We start from the raw sequence: 21,879 nt of genomic DNA on the forward strand, positions 1-21,879 counted from the left end.
TCCAAGTATATTAGTTGTACAAATTGACTGATATAGAAAACATACTAGTCTCACTTGTGGATAAATTAGAATACATTTTTCCACATGACATGTTATTTTTAATATGTTGTCCAGTCAGAGACTGCCTGACTCTTCCGTTCAGCACACAAAATACAAGTTAGCTCTTCAGGCTGTGCATGTGCACGCACAGATACAGAGATACACACACAAAATCCTAAAGCAGCAAACTGCACTTATCTTCTTCCCATTTTTCTATCATAAATATTTCATTAAGTTTCATGCAGAGTGTCTTCTGATTTATGGTAATTGTCAACAAAAGCAAAAAATGCCGACAATTTTAACCCTGCAGTACTGAGGATTTAACTGGGATAAAATTAAAATGTTTAGGGGGGAAAAAACCCCCATAATACCCTAAGCCACTGGGAACTTGACCCTTGAGATGTTGTCAATTTTTTATTTTATTTTATTGTGTTTGTTGTCTGTAGAGGCAGATGCCAGCAGCAACATCTGATGTACCGGACACCTCCAGTGTTATCCCAGCATGCTCATGGCCTGGAGGACTTGGAGTAAGACTAATTTCCATATCAAACCCAATTTAGATGAAACATCTTGGTTAAAAAAAAAAAAAAAAAAAAAAAAAAAAGCCAGCGCATCAATAGCCCCTTGATTAGATTTTCATCTCCTGAGCAGACAAATATGAATATTTATTACCATGAATACAGATTTCCCTCTTTCCATTGCTCTGATCTTGAATATTACCCACTGCTAATTTTTATGAAAATTTGGGCAACATAATGTTTTCACATAAACTGACAGTTCTTGAGATAATCCCGTTATTGTTTGGTGGGAAATGACAGTTTCCGCTTATTCATGTGTTAACGAGGGATTAAATATTGTTTTTCATCACCATAATCTAAGATGGACTGGAAATTAAAATTCAAACATTGTGCATTAGCAGAGCTTTGAGGACCAGAATTTGTTTGCATTCACTTAGTAAAGATTTGTAAATTAACAGTTTAACAATCAAGTGAAATCCATATCATAAAACCAGCATTGACATTTGTAAAATGAAGTCATTTCTCTACCTCCTAAAGGTAAAGAAGCAGACAGACAAATAGTTTACAAAATGACATCCCTTTGTGAGAGCAGAGTGCACAGTGAGCTGCTGTCAGCCGCAGTGGTCCCTGGGCATTAATGGACTAGGTCACTTTTCCATGGCACAGAATCATGTCCCTTTGCCTTGTCACAGGTGCTGATACTCACACTCTCGATATGTTCAGATCACATTGAAAAACCCCTCCCTGACAGATCTCTCCACAGCACTAAAAGCAGTCACACTGACCCTGGAGCTGTTTCCAGGCATGTGCTGCGCTCACTGACTCCCCATGTCTCGGTGTGCAGTGCAGAGACACAAACAATTCTTCACTGAAATGGGTGTTCTGCTGGAGCTGCACTGTATCTACCACTTCTCTCCTTATCTTATATACAGGTTATATCTGATGTATCTCCTTATGTATCAGTTATCTCCTCAATGCTTGTGCCTAATGCCCAGCAATGCAAATCGAGGATACCTACATGTTCCAAAGTGAGCACAGAGACCTGCTGGGGACATTCTGCAGTTCAGGAGCCACTTCATTGTTGTTTCTACAGAAACTTTGAGTTAATTAAGCATACTTAATTCCATGAACTATGCTTACATTCTTATAACAAAAACCCCCAACATTTCTCTTTGTACCAGTCAAAGTGCACGAGAACTAAACCTGTGCTTAGTTAAAGCCAATCCAGCATTTTTATAACTACATCTTAAAACTTATCTCAGTAGGATGAATTTGCTGATGAATACAAAAAAGAAACAAAACGGAGCTCTAACAAACTAACTTAATAGGAATCATCACGTTTAAATTTAGAAAAATTTTAAAAGTTTTCTGACAAAAAATTTGCTCTAATACGTATAACAGATAAAGCTTTGCATTCTGAAGGAGTTTGAAGTGATGGACACTCGAGCCATGTTGCCTTTGAGGGTGGAAACTTAGTGATGTACAAGTGCAAAACAGTTCTGACAAGGATGAATAAGAATGTGCTATCAGGCCTCCCCAGAAAGTGAAGATCTTAAGTTTTACTTAAGTACTTAAAGCTTAGTACTAAAATACCTTTAATAAATGACACAATTCTTTTAACCCACAGCTGACGTTTTAATTCTATTATTCTTTAACTTTAACATGCCTTTACACCCGTGCTCCAAAGGTGACCACACGGAAACTGCCTGCTGCGAACGGTCCCTGGCCAGGATCTTGCTTAGATGGAGAAGCAAACATCCTGAAGAATCCTAACTGGCACAGGACACAATGTGAGTGACAGACAAATGTGGGACCATGACAGGCTCTGGGTCCTGTTCCTGTTCATTTTACCAGCTCTGATGCAGCTATAGGGCCCTGGTGTCAAGGATTCCTACAGGAAGTTTGGATGTCTCACGGTTTGGATCCTGGAACCAGACCCTTATTCTCCTATGCTTACAGACCCAGAGCAGAGGTCCTGACAGGGACTTATATGGGAACATTTCTTGCCCAGGGTCTGCTAGAGAGAGGGCTGAGTGACTGGGATCTGCCACTTCTTCCTCTCCTTCAATAGTTAAATATGTGTTTGAGATTCCTTGAAATCCACGTGTTCCTGCCAGCATCAAGCTCCTATTTGTGGAGATGGAAGAATCTCCCTTTACAATTTCTGACCCTCTCTATCCCTCAAACTTCAGACAGTTTAGGAGATTTTAATCTGCAGCTTCCCCAGCTGACCCATTACATCACCCAAGATTTTGTTTTCCTTTGAGTCATAATAACCTGGCTGCTGGTAGAAGGAGGTTGCTGAATTTCATGAATCAGTAAGATATCTAGTACAAAAAACCATGTTCTCCTATTTAAAGATTCTTTATTAATATATTAAATGCTGGCTGCCAAATCACAGTTAAGGTGAATAATAACATTGATTCTTAAAGAGAATTACCCTGCAGTTTGCTCTATGTAGCCAGTGCTAGTACTAAATCTCTTTTCTCTGAGGATTTATGATGGTTTGTAAGGGAAACTCTGCTTTAAAAACAATGGCATGACACGGCCTAAACACAAGATAAATCCTTAAATCAAACACATGCTACTTTTTAACCAGCACAATGTTTAAAAAGACAAAAAGGAACAACACTGGTAGGATGCATAAGTTCCTGAAGCCACAAGCAAACCGTATCTTGTTTCATTTTACATGATACTGAATAAAAATTGAATTGCTGTAGTTGCCATGGCAACTGCCACATCACTTGGCACTTCTGCTCCTTTAAATCACACAGTGCTACTGTAAAGGAATTCATGAACCAATGTGACACTTGAATCCTTGTGCTTTATATACTGTTTCAGGAGGAAAACATAAATCAATATAGACTGATAGTTGTCTCTGAAAATCAAGTTTGTTGTATTTTTCTTTACATTATAATCTCCTAATTTCCTTGTCGTTTTCTTTAAAAATTTGTAAAGAAGATGGAGGGCATTGTCACAATCAGAGCACAAGAAAAGAAATTACTACTGACACATGATTTCCAAACTGAAGCTGTGACCTGTCATTCAGATGTCAAAATACCTCTGCTATGCAATATTCAAATCAAATACAGGGGATAAACATTGGAACTTTGCCCCTCCACAACCAGAGACGGTGTGATATGTGACAGAAGACAGTCTCAGGAGCATCCAGGCATCTCTTTAACTCTAAACTTAGCAGCAGCTTAAAAGGAATGTCTAACTATATACTTAAAGCTAAGAGTATTCTAAATGTTTTTAGATTTGGGGCCATGACTTACATTGCCTTAGTATGTTCTGTATATAACATGCAGTAGCAGAAGAGAGTTGACAAAATAATGTGGTAAAATGATACACATATTTCTGCTGCATATTTTTTGTTTTTAAACATTTGACACGTTTATTAACACTCTGGATGCAATTTGTTTGAAAAGCAGCCCTCTAGTGGGCTATGTACTGTAATGAATAGTTAATAATAGCATTAAGATTATCTCTAAATATTAGCTAGAATGCATTTTTCAAAAGCATACAAGGTCTTAAATAAATGAGCCAGAAGAGAGAAATTTAATGTTCCGTTTTGCTTTATTTCTCAAATTTCTTAAAGTGTTACTTCTAAATGCAACTGTGTGACTAATTTCTGATCAGCATAACTTTACTATTCATGGGGACTTACAAACTGTAATAGTGAGATATTATTCACCATTAGTAAAATTTCACATTAGTATATTACTACTAGAATTCTATGTAAAATACAATCTAGTAATTTTTAAAGGTTACACAGCTTTAGAATCTGTCATTTGTGTGTGTGGAATAAGGCAAGTCTTTCTCATTATGCCTTCACTAAGAATATTTCAAGAATTGTACACCTAAAATTTTTTTATTTAATGTTATTGCTCTTATTTCTATATATAGACTTAGAGTTGCATGCCTTAAGGCAGAGAACCTGGTCCATGCCTTGCCCACAACAATGTGTGTGGCTCCAAACACTGCCCCTCCTGGAAATTTCTGTTTGGCTGCTCATCAACACAGCCACAACTATCAGCAAAAGCCAACAGCCAGAGCTGTCTGTGAGAACTTCAGTCTCACATAACAGGGAAAAATAAACTTGTTGGTCTCTGAGCCATTGGGTTTGCAAGTAAAAATGCTGAAGGCAGGCACAGGGCAAAATCCCTCCCTGGTGTCCCCTGGTCTAAAAAAGCTTACCCAGGAATGCAGAGGTGTTTGCCCTCACCTGTGCCTGTGCCTGGCTTCAGCCCAATTAGTTCTGGTAAAAGAAGGGTGGGGCTCAGTGGGAGTTGAAAAATGTAGCTGTGTATTGGGCTAGAACTTAAGTATTTGTACATGTACAGCTGCTGTTCCTAAATCATAGTCAGTCTCAGACCCACCTCATCTAAAGGATCCTGGGTAAAGCATCCCTTCCAATCCTGGGTACCCCTGGGCAGTACCTGCTCCAGGTCAGGGGCGTTTGGCTTGCCAAAATGAATCCAGAGAGAGCTGGAGGAGATCCCAGGCTAATTTGGTCTTTACAAGCCAAAAGGTAGCACTTAGAATTTTACCTAGTAGTCAAAATCAGAAAGAAGGTTTACACCTTATTCTTCAACAATTGAAAAGGAATTGTCAAGTTCTGCACTACAATTTTTTATGGATTTCCAATGCAATATCATTCCAGGTAAAATCTGGATATATAGACGTGCAATATTAAGGAAGATAAATCTGGCAATATTAAGGAAGATAAGAAGCTAGAAACCTGACTGCTGCCTCAGAAGCTTGCACATGACTGGAAAGTCTGTCTTATCATGTCCTCTAGCTTCACTAGAATTTTTAAACGCAGATTTCTTCATTGTAGTAGCATCACTTTCTGCAACATCAACATAATTCTACACCTATCAAAATATCTATAAATGAGACTATCCTGAAACATGTCAAAATATCACTGCTCTATTTTAGAACATCTAGAGGTATGGTGAAGAACTCATTTTTCATATATTTTGGGTTATTTCCATTTGCTTTAGAAAACTGTTCTAATTTTTATGTCTGCCATATGAGAGCCATGATTCAAATCCTACAGATGAAGTTATGATTCCAATGATTAGTTTATTCTTGTGCATTCTTACTGAGAAATTGAAAAAAGTAATTTAATATAACTTATTCTGAAGTGGGTGCTGTTTTCTCAGTTCATGACATCAACAGTGCCATTTCCTTGGTTTCTTTCAGGCCTTATTCATTGATTATTCAAATCACAGGCTCTTATACCCCAAAACCTGATTACACTTTCTTGAGCCACTGGAGAGCCTGACTTGTTATTCTGAAACCGTGGTTGAAAAACAAATTTCAGCCAAAAGCTGAATAAACATTTGTCCATGTCACAGTAATTCTGGTCACAGTCAACCTGAGCATGGAATTGAACTTAAAAATACTGTGCTCCTGTAATAATTCACCATTGCTTATGTGAAGAGATAGAAGTAGTTAAGTTCCTAAAAGATGCTGAAGGATACCTGACATGGTGAGCCCTGTGCAGGGCTGTGGCTCGTGGTGTCTGCTGAGCTCCCTGGGGCTGGAGAGGAACTCCTGGGCACAAGCCCAGTTGGAATAATGTTGGTGTGGGACTGAGGCTTCTGCTGCTGCTGATTCCTGAACTTGAGAAGGGTCAGGTGGAGCTGTGCATCTGTTAAGGAGCCTTTCCCTCTATGTGAGACAAAATATTGTCCCCAAGATCTCGCAGGAGTGCTCAGACATGCAAAGCAACAATTTCTACTCAAGTAGTGGTTCACATCAAACTGGGGCAGAGGAGAACACAGTTATGGGTCCTGCTTAAATGCTATTTAGCTCTTCAGTCTTTACCAGTGTATTTCATGGTCTTAGGCAAATAGACATCTAAACATCGCAACACATGCATTCATACCCTCATGGACACTCAGCTATAGGAAGTCCTTGAACAGCTGAAGATGACCTCAGGACTTCAGAGATTTATTTCATGTGTAGGAGATCAAAATAAAATATCTCAAAGCTTCTTTGTTTCTGAATAAACAAGAAGGTGTGAAGCGCTTGTGATAGATTTGTGTGGCACAAACATGCATGACAATGAGACCAACAAATCTCTCATGGATACTGTAGAGGAGTTCTACAGGTTTTTTAGTTTTAGTTTTTTGCAGCTCCTGCTATAGGTGCTGGAAAACTGCAAATAAAAAAGAAACATCTTGGCAAATGTAATTCCAGAGATAGGCAGTCATACAGCAATGCACGGATCCTCAAGATTACAACCTCAGCACTGGTTTTCTCTACAGCAGAGTTATTCTGGTTTTCTGGTATAACAGCCTTCCTGCAAACAAGATAAGTGTCAAAATAATTCTCATTTTAACAGTGATACACATCATATCAAACTCTAATCTAACTCTCTGGATCTCCATAGTGTTGAATATTCTGCTGCAAATGTTTGATGTTGAGGTGTATGTACTGTGGAAATACCAGTAAAGTGTGTTCTATAAAGGCCTGAAAAAAGCTCTGCTTGCCCACAGTCCAGACAAGGCCTTTCACTTTATCACCCACACCTTCCCATGAAATGTACAGAACTTTTAAGCCAACATCCTGAAACATGAGCAGCTTCTGAAGTTGCAGTTTAGGAACTAATTTTTAATCCTGCTAAAGCAGAGCCTACCCTAAACTGACACAATGCAGCTAACTCAGACCTAGCCAAAAGGATCAGAAGCTGTGGGAATCTTTCACATGACATAAAGATGATGAACTGCATTACAGCTGTGGTAGAGTCCAGACCCATGTTGTTAATGACTATATAGCATGTGTTTATGCAGTGACATGAAAACAATTCATCAGCCCTCCCTGGACTTGACCAAATGGCTCAGTAAGCTTGGTGTGAATTTTATAATCTGTTGTTGCTTTTGAAATGTTTTTCTTGAGATAGGGGAAAGAGAGAGATTGAGGAGCTCTGAGAAGCATTCCCCATCTCCACAGAGGAAGACACGGTTTCCTTCTAGCACAGCCAAGGAAGTGACTAGTAAGTCACTAGTGTCCACACATTCCTTCCTGTGACACAAATCCTATTATCATAGATTGACATCTAAAACAAATTCCATTGTCCAGAGCCACACATGAATTGCTGCTGAGCTTAGGAGAGTCCCTGCATTTGTTTGGACAGCAGTTCCATTTGCCACAACCTTCTGGGCTATATTTCTCTTGAGGTATTTCAGATACGAAAATTGCCTTGCAAAATCAATCCTTTTTATTTTACAGGCCTGCATGTGAAGATTATATATCCATTAACTTTGTCATGCATCTCACCTGCTGTCCAAACAAAAAGGCCATTTCTCATTCTCTATTAAAGTTTTTCTAAGTACTTTTGATTAGAACATCTTGACTTTGATTTACTGTCACCATTATATATAATTCCATTCCTAACTCCAGTGTGAAGTAAAAGGAATTCAACAAGAAGCTCCTTCATTATCTTTAAATACATACTTTCTATTAGTTCAATAATAATTATTCATCAGGGTGAATAAAACACAAACTGCAAAACTGGATTACCATAGTTAAATTTAACCTGAAATCACCTGAATCTGATACTGTATCAACAGAGAAACAGCTTGGCTACAGCACTCCTCTTTTTTTTTGTTTATGTGAGACCACAGAAACGTATTCATTATGTACACTATCATGTCTGATAAGACATAGAAAGGGGAATATGCACAGCTGGGAGAATTCACACCCAACAAAATACATAAGCAACTGAATAAGTGTTCTTCCATCCCCTTACTTGGTCCAAACCACTTGGATCTTTCTCTGTTGATCACCCTCTTTTTGATATAACCTGGAATATATTTAGGCAAAAATGTCTGCTTCACTTGGTTTAACCAGTTTTCACTTTTTGCCTTTTAACAACAAATACTTGGTAGAGTGTAAAGCACAAAATTCTGTCAAAGTCTTCATTAATCCAATCAGTGGTATTTTTAAAAGAGATTATGACAGCTTAAATATATGGAAGGTGAGTTCTACAGTGACTTTTTCTAAACCAAACACAAGAACCAGGCTGGTGAGGTCTCTGGCCTAAGAACCCTTCATTTTTTCCCACTCTGTTAGCTGGTCTTAGAATTCAGGAAGTCCTTAAGGTAATAGCTGCAGCACATCCTTAGACTGCCATGGTTACAGTAACCCTACTGCTACAATGGGGATTAATGATACATTTAGCAGGTGAAAACTTCCTGCATTCCAACAATCCAAAAGGGAATTTTTTCTCCATTGACCACATATAATACAAAAACTGATTTAACAGAAAGCATCTGAAGTGGACTTTCATTCTCCAGCTGATTTCACAGCAGACTGGAATCCATTCAATGACTGGAATTGAACAAAATACATGGAGGTATTTCATTAGCATGGGTGAGTCCCCTTGGGTAAAATGATACTGAGTCTGGCTTCCAGAGCCTGCACCCCAATCCTGGCTCTCCTGTTATTTAACAGAAACCAGGGGCTGCAGACAGCACAAGAACAAACTTCAGCCTGGCCTGAAGTCAGGACGCAGCCTGAGGTGCACATCATGCCCCAGGATGGACTTCCCAGTTTCTAAGGTTATGCACCCATAAGAAACATTCCTAGATAAATCAATTAAGGAGAAATGCTGGCTTTCATCTTCTGATGATTTCACCTATCTTTGTTTCCAAGTTCTAATTCTTTGAGCTTTGGCCCTCAGCATCACATCAGGTCTCGGTGTTATTTCCTCTTCAGGACCAAGTCTTTCAATAACGTGAATGAAGTTGCACAGTGAACCTCACAAATCTTGTCAAGTTAAGTTCTTAGGCATGAACTGATAAAAATCAGAAATATAAACCCCAAAAATCAGTAAAGAAAGAAAACAACCTATTCCTTCAGTATATTAGAAGCTAGTAATTCATTATTTTTAATACTTAGAATAATGCAATCATGAGAAAAAGGCATTTGCCTTGCCCTGTGAGCATTCACCACTAGCAAAACTACTTAAATGAAAAGGAAAAAAAGAGATAACTGTGTACACAAAATTAGCACGAGAATTAGCAATCAACTGTAGTTCATACAAGGTTCTTAGCAGATAACATCATGTTTATTAATAAATGATGAACTGCTTAGTGGAGTTTTTGCTTAGTGATATCACTATAATAACAGACACATGTTTTATTTATGTTTCAAGTTACATCCAAAATAAGCGAGACATTCAGATATCAGATTTTCTCTGATATCTAAAGATTTTTTATCCCAAATTTAAACTTTCACTGATCTAGATGAGATAGCACTCCATCAAAACTAAGGGGAATAATATGATGACTTCAGTTGCTGTGCTCATCTTTGGGGATATTTTTTCTGAGATACAACAAAGCAAAAACTGCATTTCTTAAAGCTGGCTGCACTTTTCTCATAAGGATGATACTTTTTTTTCTCTGTGGGATACAGTGCTATTTGTGCAGCAGATTGTATTTTGACAGATGCAACTGTATCATAAAAAGGCCCTTAGCACTATGAGACTGGTAGCTCACAAATGTTCATGAGCTCCAGAATTTCTTAAAAATATCCCAATAACTAAAATATTTTTGAGAATGTAAAATGCTTGAGAGCCACTTACCTCCCCCACACCAGTCTGCAGAATTTTGAGTCCAGTTGTTTTTTCAAGCTTCTCTTTGTTTATGGCTATAAGGAAAAATTAAGATTGAGAGAGTTAAAGGAAAGCTGGAATATGTATGATTTTACAGCATATCCCACCAACCTTCTTTCCTTCATCAATATATTCATGACAGTTCCTACCTATTCCATCTATGGAATACCATTCCCTGAGAGCAACTCTGCTAGTCAGTTTTTTGAATGCATGTTTATGCTATTAATTGCTCATTATTATGAGAAAAAGAACACCAAGCTAATTCTATTTTACACAATATTACAATCATTTAGCACAGATACACAATTTGTTTGGAAAGTTCTTTTCTGAGGATACTTCCCACTTCCTTGCATTGAAGAGCAGAGCATTGAAGACCATGAAAACAGCACTGTCATAGTGTAGAACTTTTCACAACAAATACAGACTCATATCTCACAGGTAAAATAAAGAGTTTATTTCACACCACCAGGATGCAATGTACTTTTTTTTTTAATTTAGTTTTTTCTCTTTATCAGCATCTATATCAGTAAAAGCATTAAAAACTAAACTAAAGCAACCCAGCATAAAACAGTTAAATAAAGGTAATAATCACTAAGACTACAATTATACTTGCAACCCAAGCATCTCAGGGCATGAGCATGAGCACTGCTGTACAATTGCCCATTCTCTTAAACCTGCGGTGTGATATGATTTGGCCCTGTGACTGTTAAAACCTCAACAAAACAGTACTGAAACAAAGTTCTGGGAACAGCACAAGGATGAGATTATTCCTAGCTGGGTGTTTGGGTAATGCCATCCCATTCTGGATGGGAAGATTTTAACCTTTTAGATTCAAACTTTGTCAGTTGGACTTGCGGCCAAAACCCAGGCGCCTGATTTATTTATGAGGAGCAATGAAGCCTTGCAGCCTTGTTAACCTCTCCTTCCTTTAGCTGCCTGCAATCCAAGTGAGTCATCTGGGTTCTCTCTGCTGTCTTTGGAAAGGGATGCACATTTACTGTGGTGAGTCATCCCACAGATCTTACACGTATCTGCAGGCACCTACCTCTTTTCTTTGATTATGGACAAAATTTGATAGATGCAGCTTCTCAATTTTGATTGCCTAAAGCAAATCTTCCAATCAGAAAGGCCAAGAAGTGCTAGGACATACTGCACACTGTAAATTTACATGAAAATACTTAAAGGAATTAACATATTTTTCTTAATTTGTGATAAATTGTCTTTAATTGTTGCCATTTGAAACATTCAAAACAGCTCAGATTGCAGCAAACATTTCTTGAAGCAAGATTATTGTGAACTGATACTTTACTGAGTTTGTCCAAAGTGCAACACAGATGACTCACATTTATTCCAGAGGTAAGTTTGATCATTACCCTCCACCTCAACACTTACAGAAAGATTTTTATAAGAGTTTTTACATGCAAAGACTCAAGAAATTACACCTCTAGCAATTCTAACACAGAAAAATTTTTCTGACTGCCTTTCGCAAAGGGTGAATATTGTCTTCAATTGAAACAAAGACGAAAGCTCTGTACACATTTTAGATTCAGACACTTTTATTTTTGCATCTTTTTAATATGCCACTGATGAAGCAGAAAGGAACATGGAGTCCCAAGGTAAGAAAGCATAAATGCACATTTTGCTGAATGGAAACCTAAACCCTGCATGAAATATTCACATACTTAACAACTGTACCATGCTTTACACATTCACAAATGTATTTATCCCACCCAGAGCCAAAGGGACCATGTGAAGGAGAGTTGACTAAAAAATGCGATTTGAGACCATGTTTTGCAGTGTTGTGTATTTTGTGCAGTTTGAATTTCCAAAAAAAACCCAGTAAATCTTTGCAAAGATATGCCATACTACCACACTGACCACCTCACACCCAGAAAACATATTAAAGGCAGATTTCTACCAAGTGCAAAGATGTAAAAGATTTATAAAATGAGAAAGTTCCACAGCCTCCTTCAAAGAAACTGAATGGTCCAACAAATGATTCTTTGGCAGATTAGGATAAAGAAAACCGCACAGCAGAGTGGCTGCAAAATGAATGGCTATAAGTAAACAAGAAAGCTGAAATCCCACTGTGTAATTTCTTACCACATGAACAGTTAATAGAAAATATTGGGTCTGCTGAATCGCTGAATTTTATAATTACTATTACAGATTTGACCTCCTTTTCATAGGTTTCCTGCAGACATTAATTATTGAAGCTTTGATATTAAAAAACAACAACAAAAAAGGTTTATTTAATACCCCTGCTTCCCCCCTTGATATTGGCTGAAACACAAAGGACAGGTCTGACAGCCATGCTAACACAAACCCTGCCAAAATTAGGAAGCATGAAGGCACGAGGTGTTATTGATTAAATCATAACCGGAAAATGGTCAAGGCCAGGCTCTGTCAGACTGTGGAGAGACACAGCCAGCAGTCTCCAGCGTGCTCACTCCAGGCCTGTGCAGGAGAGAATTTTTGCTAACCTTGAACTCCACAAGCTGCCCAGGAAGGTCAAGAAATTCTGTCAAAAATGGTGCTGTAGCTGAAGCAGTGACTACATATCAAGCAGCTGCTTCAAGCTGTGGAACGGTGACTACAACCATTTAACCTTTTCTATGCAGAGCTATAATGGAGAATTTAAAACAACAATATACAGTCAATATAATTAGATGGAAGAAGTGGGAAATGTATTCAAATATTAAGAACAAGCTACTAATTACTCTGAAAGTTGACCCAAATTTTTGAAAATGTTTTAGGGTACTAATGGCTAGCTTTTATTCAAATAGCAGTATACAGCAGCTGATGCTTCAGCTGAAAATTTTATGAAAGTGGAAATTATAATTCTGGGTAACATGGTATATTGCACATTTCATCAAAGTTATTTTTTTATGGTTGCAGTTTAAAGTCCTATAATACTAATGGAGAACAGACAAACTCATCGCCAAAGAGGCATAATAAGAAAAAAGCTATTCAAAATAAAATAAAAAAAAAAGAAAATGAAAAAGAAAAAATACCCCAACAAAATCCCCCTCAAACCAGTTAGCAACATATAAATCCATTTTTTAATCTTCCATTGAAACAAAAACAGCTTCCAAACACACAGAAAGGGAGGCCTTTAAATTAAATTCACTAGATGAAGGATATGCAAATTACCTGAAGAAGCGGAGCCCTATAATGTTCTGAAAATTCTGCAATAGCCTATTTAATTAGTATTTTAATTTATCAGAATAATTCTTTGCACTTGACAATTTATGCAGTATTCCATATAATTAAGCACGTAGCTACAGTAGAATAATTTTGCCTACTCTCTGTATACCAGTTATTTTAACCTGAAAGAATCTGTGGAAGTCTCTTCTGTGATCTAAATTACAATGGGGACAACTTAATGGCTTTGCTCTATTAGAGAGCATGATGAGGGTGTTACTGAGTGTTTAAGGGTAGGGATTGTCACCGCTCAGTCTTCACTAACCTGAGGGAGGTCTGATTGTTTTCTGAGGGCAAACGTTTATTTCCTTTAGCAAAGTTATCTGTCAGTGGCACAGTCAGGAATTGGAGTGTGTGGGTTTGGCAGGTTTAACCTCAGAGTCCACCAGTTATTAGAAGGAGCAAGTTATGGAGGGCTCTGAGCTGAGCCCCAGCCTCATTACTGCACTTCTGGAAAAAGATTTTCCATCAAGCAGGCTGCCAAGCACAGCTGCACCCTCCAGCTGGCTCATGGGAGCACACGCTGGCACCAGGGAGGGAAAGGGAACCAGGGAAAGGGTTTCAGCAGGAAGCCTCCTCAGGCTGTTGCAGGATTTACCTACCCCAAGGAAGAACTACCCTTAAATATGAAAAATGTTTTTGGGAAGATGGCATCACTCACCAGGAAAACTTGATTTTTGGTGTCTGACTTTGCATGTGTTGTATTTAATTGAATGTAGGAAAAAAAGTACCTAGGGGCATATGATTCCCTCTATTACCTGCCCATTTTAAAATGAGCAAATTCATGCTCTAGACTTGCTAACTAATATTGACTGGACTTCCAGTCAATAAATTGAGGGCAACTAATTCAGATTTACTGTAGGCTGTCAGATGAGTCCTACAATCACTGTTTTCTTCCCATCAACTTGTTGTAGGGCTCCTTTAAAAGAGCCACATTTAGAAGAATTTCATTTATCTTCCTCTCTGAAAAAAGGAAAGAGAAAAGGAGGACAGAAATTCCAGAGAGATGGTGCTTATTATAGCTTTTTGCTTTTTAACAAGAATCTCTAAAAGAAGCAAATGTTACATTTATTTACATCAACTTAGACTTTTCTTTCTCCTCCCCTACAAGGAACCCTTGAATATTTGGAAAGTTCTTCATAGCAGGGTTCAGAGAGTGTGCCTTTGTCTTTGGCAGGGCCACACACTGTGCCACGCATATGTACAGCACATCAAAAAGCATAACATGGAATATTCAAAATGCATCAGCTCAGGACAAGAATGACCAACTCAAGTGGCCAGATAAAGTGAGAAGAAGAGTGCTTGTACTAATTTTTAAATTTTTAAATTTTAAATGTTACAATTAGTGAGGAACAAGTACACAAGCTGCAGGCTCACTCAATAAAACAAAACACAAGGTATTTTGTCCTCCAATCTTTACAGAGTGATGGCATGAGATAGCTGCTTCATGTGTAATTTCTATTTAACTGGCAGCCAGGCCTGGAATGGAAATGGTTGCAGAAAAGTCAAAGCTGCATCGCTGTGCTAGGAACAGTCTGCTAAATACTATGTCATATTCAATTTTCAAGTCATTTTTCAAGTGATTTTAATTAGATATTGTTTCAATCTCATGTGCATTAATTTAATTTCTGATATCAACATTTCAGCTTTCAATCTGTTCAGATGCAGTACCTTGCTGCCTGGAGTAATTTAAAATATTGTTTGCATCTCCAGCAATTTTGAGAGCACACATCCTTTACAACCTGCTCTAGCCAATAAAACCTACAGATGGAAATTCAGACCATGCTCACCACTCCCTGTGCACCTTTGCGTTCTCACAGATTTTGGTATGAGGCAGCTAAATCTCCATGCTCACAATCAAGGAATTTTCCACCTCTGTTTGTCTTTAATTCTGTACAAAAAATATATACAGAGGGAAAGGGAAATAGCAACTCTGCATGTTTCCCTAAGTGGGAAATTGGGCCATACTTGAATAACTGTCAAGAGCTGTATATTTTTTAAACTTATCCACTGAAGCAATGTCACTTTTCCCATTCTAAACCACCTGCCTCTTACACCCCATGCCCAGGTAATATTCAATGATAGAGCAGCAATGATTTTATACAGCAGGACCTCAGATACCTGTGTCTTTGCATAGATTAGGGATGTATTTTAAATACATTCTTTCTGCATGACTGCTCGTATTGACTTATTTCCACTTCTTCAATAAATAACTGTTCAATTGTATTTCTTCCTTTAACCTTCCTTTAATATGAGGCACACTGCTATTCTAAAACCTGATATTTAAATTGCAGTAAAGGCATTTGGGATGTATGAAATGACATTTTTTTATTTCTCTGGAGCTTTTTTGCTTCATGATGGGATCCATCTCTACAAATTTTGCTGTCTCAACTAAGGAATCTGTCAAATCTCCTGCATTGCCAAGAGAAGTAAATAGATATCACCAGAGGTTTACTTATCCCATCCTGAGATAGGTATAGTTTATTTATGATATATTTATAAATATATGCCTGGAAAGGCCTTCTGCATCAACCAATCCTATTTTTTTTCCACAGGCATTCCCTTGTAAGAAACACATGTACACAAGCTCCAGAATACTTAAGCAGTGAAACATTTCAATAGACAATGCCATGGCTGCAGAGAGAGATTTTTGTGATGTGGTATGAGGATGATTCTGTTTCTGAAGTATGAACAAACCCAGATTCTATGAATTAGAGCTGTAGGAATGAAAAACCTTTATCTATCCTAAACACTTCTTTTTGGCAGAGCTTCAAGAACCCGTTATCAAAAATATTCTCTTAAACAATATAAGCAGATTGGTGTCCATCAAAAGAAGAGTTTTGAGGAATAACAAAAATAACCATGCTCTGGATATGTATATTTTGTTATATGTTGTATATATGCATATGCGTGTACATGTATGTATATATGTATATAGATGTATATATATGTTGTTATACATTGTATATGCTTTAGAAACACAAAATATATTTCAATGAATGCATAACAGTGACAATTTTTAACACTACTGACCATTTTAACAGTGACAATCCAATGCTGCACGTTACTTGACAGAGTGCAGTGCATGTATGTGTAACAACTCGCTTGCATACTTAAAACACTTATCCATTATTTATAGCAAAAGTTGTACCAATTCAGCCAGTGTTAGCAGAAAATGAAAAAAAAGAAGTGTCATTCCACTTTTCACATCAAAATTTGTTCACTTAAATATTCCTTGACAAGTTTCAGCTCTGAACAGAAAATTCAGATGAAACAAATTGCAGCATGTTGAGCTGAAACTGGAGCAGAGCAGTTTCAGGTAGACCAAAGTGCTGTGACTGCCAGTGCAGTGCTTCTCTGCAGAGTTAGTTCTGGATGATTGCTAACGTGTAGATCAACTATTAATTGTCCTTTTTAAAGCCCCTGCTTAGCTTAATGTCAAAGTTCACCATCATTTAAACCAACCTCAACATTTAAAAACCAGAAAGCAAGATTCATGGTCCCAGGTGGGCAAGAAAGACCACCTGGACCTTTCTTACCCTTCCCATGAAGAGCACTTTTGGCCTCCTCACCTTCACTGCACTGTGAAAAGCAACAGTCCATAAGACAAGCTTAAGGCTACATCTTTTTTCCTTTTAAACAGACAAGGTTTTGGAATAGCAGTATACAAGAACAGGTTTCCTGCCTTGTTTTATTTATAGTCAAGAATTCAACAGATTGCTTTAATTTTCTTGGGCTGAAAATAATATTAAAAACAACAACAACAACAACAAGCAGAGAATAGCAATAACTCAGCTTTTCAAGAGTATGTAATATTCTAGTTTTGTATTTGCTTTTCCCTTCTCTTTGAATAGCCTCTTCTTTCATATAACTCATTTTGATCTCTCAGGATATCCATTGCATCTCCTCTTTGTGATTAATTATTTTTAAATAAGCAGAAAGAACCACTGAAGTAATCCAGAGGTTGATAATTATGGTTGTAGCTTTGTAGAAAATCAGGAAACCCTGTGATCTTAACTGACCTTCTGTGGTTTCTTTAGAATACATGATGTGTTACTGGGGAAAAGGAAAGGACTAAACCATCTCTCCAGAAGTCTATAAGATACTTTTTCTAGACTTTCCATTATTTTTGAACACAAAAGAAACAGACTCAGGAAAACAAATCCAAGAATAGTTGTTGCACTTTTAAAGAAGCAATCCACTCCTCCCTAGGGTATCCCTGGAAAGTACACTGACCCTATTTCATATTATAATAATACATAATATTTTAAAATACTGTATTAGCATCTAATTATTAATCCTCATCTTTGTTATGCTCTACTTTTTTTAGCATTCTCCCATTTGCACTGTTTTGAGTCAGCCTGAAACAGTAAGAAATGTATGAATTATTCTTACACTTATTTAAAATCTGTCAAAATCTTTGGATGGACACTGTGGTGTATTTGCACTGGTTTATGAAAAATTTAACAGACACTACCACTAATTCTCAGCATGCCAAATGTTATTTTTAATAAATACACATTCAAGAACTGTCATTTTTTTCCCAGTCATTTCCTCAGTTAATAAAACAGCACCCTGTAGGTTCATTTCTTTAATGATCCAAAACACAACTTTGAGACACATTATTTGTTATTCATCTACGACTACACTTAATGTCATCCTCGTGGCACAAATGTAACAAGACTGAGTCACAAAAACATTAGCAATATTTCAACTGACTGGCTCACTAAATCATGAATAGCACAGCTAATGCACAAGGTCATTCACTAACAAAATCTATTTGCTGTGCCTCAGAATAAAATGAAAATATTTATTACCAAGGATGCCACTAGTAACAAGAGTCACAATAAAGCTTTCAGATGAGAGTGAATAGGGACGATGTTAACTTGCCCATTGTTTCTCAGAACAGTTTTTCATAATTCTGCTTACATGAAAATTCTGGAGGCTACTGCATTACCTTTAAAAGGAATTCTTGAAAATCAGAAAGAATGGAAGAACCCTTATATTCAGAAATACAGGCCAAATATTTTTTGAAGAATATAAACTTTAACCATTTAATAAAAACACATTATTTTTATCCTCGGATGGGTGAAATGCAAAATGAGGAAGATAAATGTTTGCCTACAGAGATAACTCTGTCCTAAATGCATTTACAGGATTTGAATGTGCCTGTGTCTGCAGGTACGAACATTTGATGGGAATGAGGAGAAGGATTTAAAAGGAAAGATCTGAGTGTGTGAAGGATGGCTTCTTTGCAGTACTCAAAATATGATGATTATTACAACCTCACCAACAATGCTTTTCATGGTCAGAATCACTGGGCCAAAGGCACTGTGCTAACATGCTGCTAAAAGGTGGATCCTGTGCAAAAGAGGTCCTATCTACCAAACGAGTAGACAGTAATTGGTGGCAGAGGGTTAGAGAAAACAAGGAATGGATATCAGACAAGAGAACAGCAGAATGCCAAAGCTGCCTCCATTCACACAACACTCTTTCTCTTATTTTTTGGCATGGGAAGTGATGTGTTCAGCTAAGCCTTATAAATCCTTTAAGAGCTGCAGCACTTTCACTGTTTCACTTTTAGGGGGAGAAGAGACTTATTGGCAGGGTTTAAAATAAGGAGAAATGGCAGAAAAGGACACCCTGATCAACTCCCCCAGAAGTGCTGGAAGCAAAGGCAAAGCTCTCCCATTCTGTAAATGGTGATGGAGAGGTCTCTCCTTTGCAGTAGGTTTAACCCAGTGTTCATTGGAATGAGTTTCTGCTGGCATCATCCCTCCCCTAGCAATGCTATGGGAACATTTTTAAGGACATCCCTTTGAAGCGTAGAAAAGGCTACCTAGGCTGTGCCACACCCCATGGTGCCAGCTCCATCTGAGCAGGTTATAAATCTGAATATAAACCTCTCGTTGGGAAAAATGCTGTTCTGTGTCCCAGATCTCTGTGTGCTTTGTGTGAGAATCCTACATCCCAAAAGAAGAGCATTTTGTCATGCTGTGTTTTTAAAAAGAAATCAGAAGCAACTGCAATAATGTTCAAACTAAAGATGGGTGAAATGACAGTGAGAGGCTGTGGACTAATGCTGTGAATCAGGAGTCTTCCCTGATGATCAAACTGTTCACTGTCCATCAAAATGCCAGCTACACCCTCTTATGAATAGCCCCTTATCCTTTGTATTTTCAAAATGTGCATCATTAGCAAAAAAAATCTGCTATTTAAACTAATTGAGCCTACTTGGTCAATTTTGACTGACGTGGTTTAGAGTGACCACAGGAGCAGCTCCACCAGCAGACACACGACAGCAGTAACCTCTCCCAAGGGTATGATAACCTCTTTCATTGGCACTGATACATTCAAAAAGAGACATTGGCCCACAGCCTTTATAAGACTGTCAGACTTGTATGGATTATGCAATTTAACACATAGGAATCATTACTGCATACAATTTTCGAGAAATGTAAATGAAATGCCTATCTGCTTTATGCATACATGGGCACAGGTCACTATTAGAGTGCCAGCAATTTCAAGCAATTTCTGCATGCTATTTTCGGAAAAAAATTAGCACAATAGCATTCTTATGGGGTGAAAACCTATAGGAGAGTTAAAAGCTCAGTGAAACCTTTTCTGACTTCTGTCTGACTGCTGTGTTTGTCAGGCAGACACTGTCCTACTCAAGACAGGCTGTGAAGTACTCCTAAGACTGAATAAAGCCATGCTTTTGCCTCCCTGACACTGTAGCCATAGCACAGGTTTGTTTCCAGGGTTTCCTCTTCATGGAAATACATGGAAACTAGCCTTAAAATAAGTATTTGCTACTGAAAAAGAAAGGTGGCTATTGCAAGAACAGTATAGATAATTACTTCCTCAGGAAATAATTTTGTGGGAAAGTTGTTTGCATATTTCCTGATCCTCTTCCTTTTGTAGACTGCTGTATCCATGACTCATTTCTAAAGGAGAACATGCAGTTGTGAAGGTATTTTAAAATTATTTTATATATCTATTGATATAGATATCTATATACCTGTATATTTATATTACACACCAGAGCTCTGAACTTTATAAATGCCTTCAATAATCTACACATATACACATAACATGCATGTCTTAATATAAGATGCATATATATAGCTTATTCCACACTCTACTGTTCAAAAAGGAATACAGAGCTGTAGTATAAACATAAATTAAGTATGAGGTATACATCTCCACCCATCAAGATTAATGTATATTATTATCCCTTGACCCCTTCTTAATGCTCCATTTTACCATGTTTCTGAAATATTTATACCATACAGGGTGTTAAATTATAGCAATTAAGACCATAGTATGGTTTTATTAATATTTCATCAAGAATGTTTCATAATTTGAATTTCCTTGGTGCCCTTCTATTGCTTTTCTGAACACTGGGAATGAAGGGCATTTCTGTCTTGTTATCTTTGCAGAACTTTACCAGCATTTTGCTTCATTTACCCAGAGGCAGAGCTTTGCAGCTACTGCCTTTTTACCTGGTGACTGATTCATGTAACAGGTTCAGCTTTGTTATAGCCAGTTCTGTGTCTCCAACAAAATAAACACATCAGCAAACCAGAGATGGTCCAGAGAAGGGCTAATAAGGGAATGGAACATGAAAGCAAGGAGAGGCTGAGACACATGGGTTTGTTCAGCTTGAGGAAGAGAAGTCTAAATGGTAATTCAATTGATACTGCCCACTGCTTGGGCAAGATTATAAAAAAGATGTGGCCAGAATTTTGAAAAGACTCATACCAAAAGGACTTGGGGCAAATTACTACAAAGGAAATTATAGAGAGAGGCACTTCACAGAGCCTCATCCTCTCTGAGAAAGACATAATTCACATACACACACAATGTCTCCATCCATTTGATATACAGCCATGATACCCCAAAAGCAGTTGGGGGTTGATGCAAAGCCTCCAGGAACTGACTTCCTTGATACAGAAGTAGGTAGGGGATCTTTAGAGGAAGAGGGATATCAAATTAATGGGTAGAAAGTCAACATGGAAGGAAAGGGAAAACTCTCCTAACCACAGGCTGAGTCACCCAGACTAAAACAAAAAAGTAACATTTTAGAGTAGTGTTTTCCTATGATTCTGAAAGTGTAATTTCAAACACAAAATTAATTTTGGATTTTCTCCTAAAAAAACCCACAAACCAGTATTTTTTCTCCATTCATATGTTTTTACGAATTTTATGCAGTCTAGAATATAACATGGTAGTAATACTAACACAGAGTGTTAAAATTGACCTAGAAAAATTCCAAGTGAGAGAATAGAAGACTTAAAATGACAGTTGTAAAATATTTCATTAATTTTAAAATACTGAGAATGGTTTTTACTAAGTACAAACTACAGCATCTTATTTTTGTTTACCAAATGATTAAAGTGCTTTTCTGTACTGGAATTATGTCACAAAATACTTTAATATATGGATTTTTTCATTCAGTACTCACAGCCTGTTTTGAAACCAATT

At 37.5% G+C, this 21,879-nt stretch overlaps 1 protein-coding gene across 1 annotated transcript in view; it reads right to left on the reverse strand.

Annotated features, from left to right (window-relative positions):
- Nucleotides 1-21,879, reverse strand: part of PTPRN2 (protein tyrosine phosphatase receptor type N2) — a 564,688-nt gene that overhangs the window by 223,118 nt on the left and 319,691 nt on the right. The window contains exon 12 of the mRNA XM_015651707.1: nt 10,159-10,223. Within this exon, the coding sequence (XP_015507193.1) occupies nt 10,159-10,223 (65 nt within the window). The remainder of the gene's footprint in view (nt 1-10,158; nt 10,224-21,879) is intronic.

This window comes from Parus major, chromosome 2 (assembly GCF_001522545.3).
Source record: "Parus major isolate Abel chromosome 2, Parus_major1.1, whole genome shotgun sequence".
Lineage (NCBI taxonomy): Eukaryota > Metazoa > Chordata > Aves > Passeriformes > Paridae > Parus > Parus major.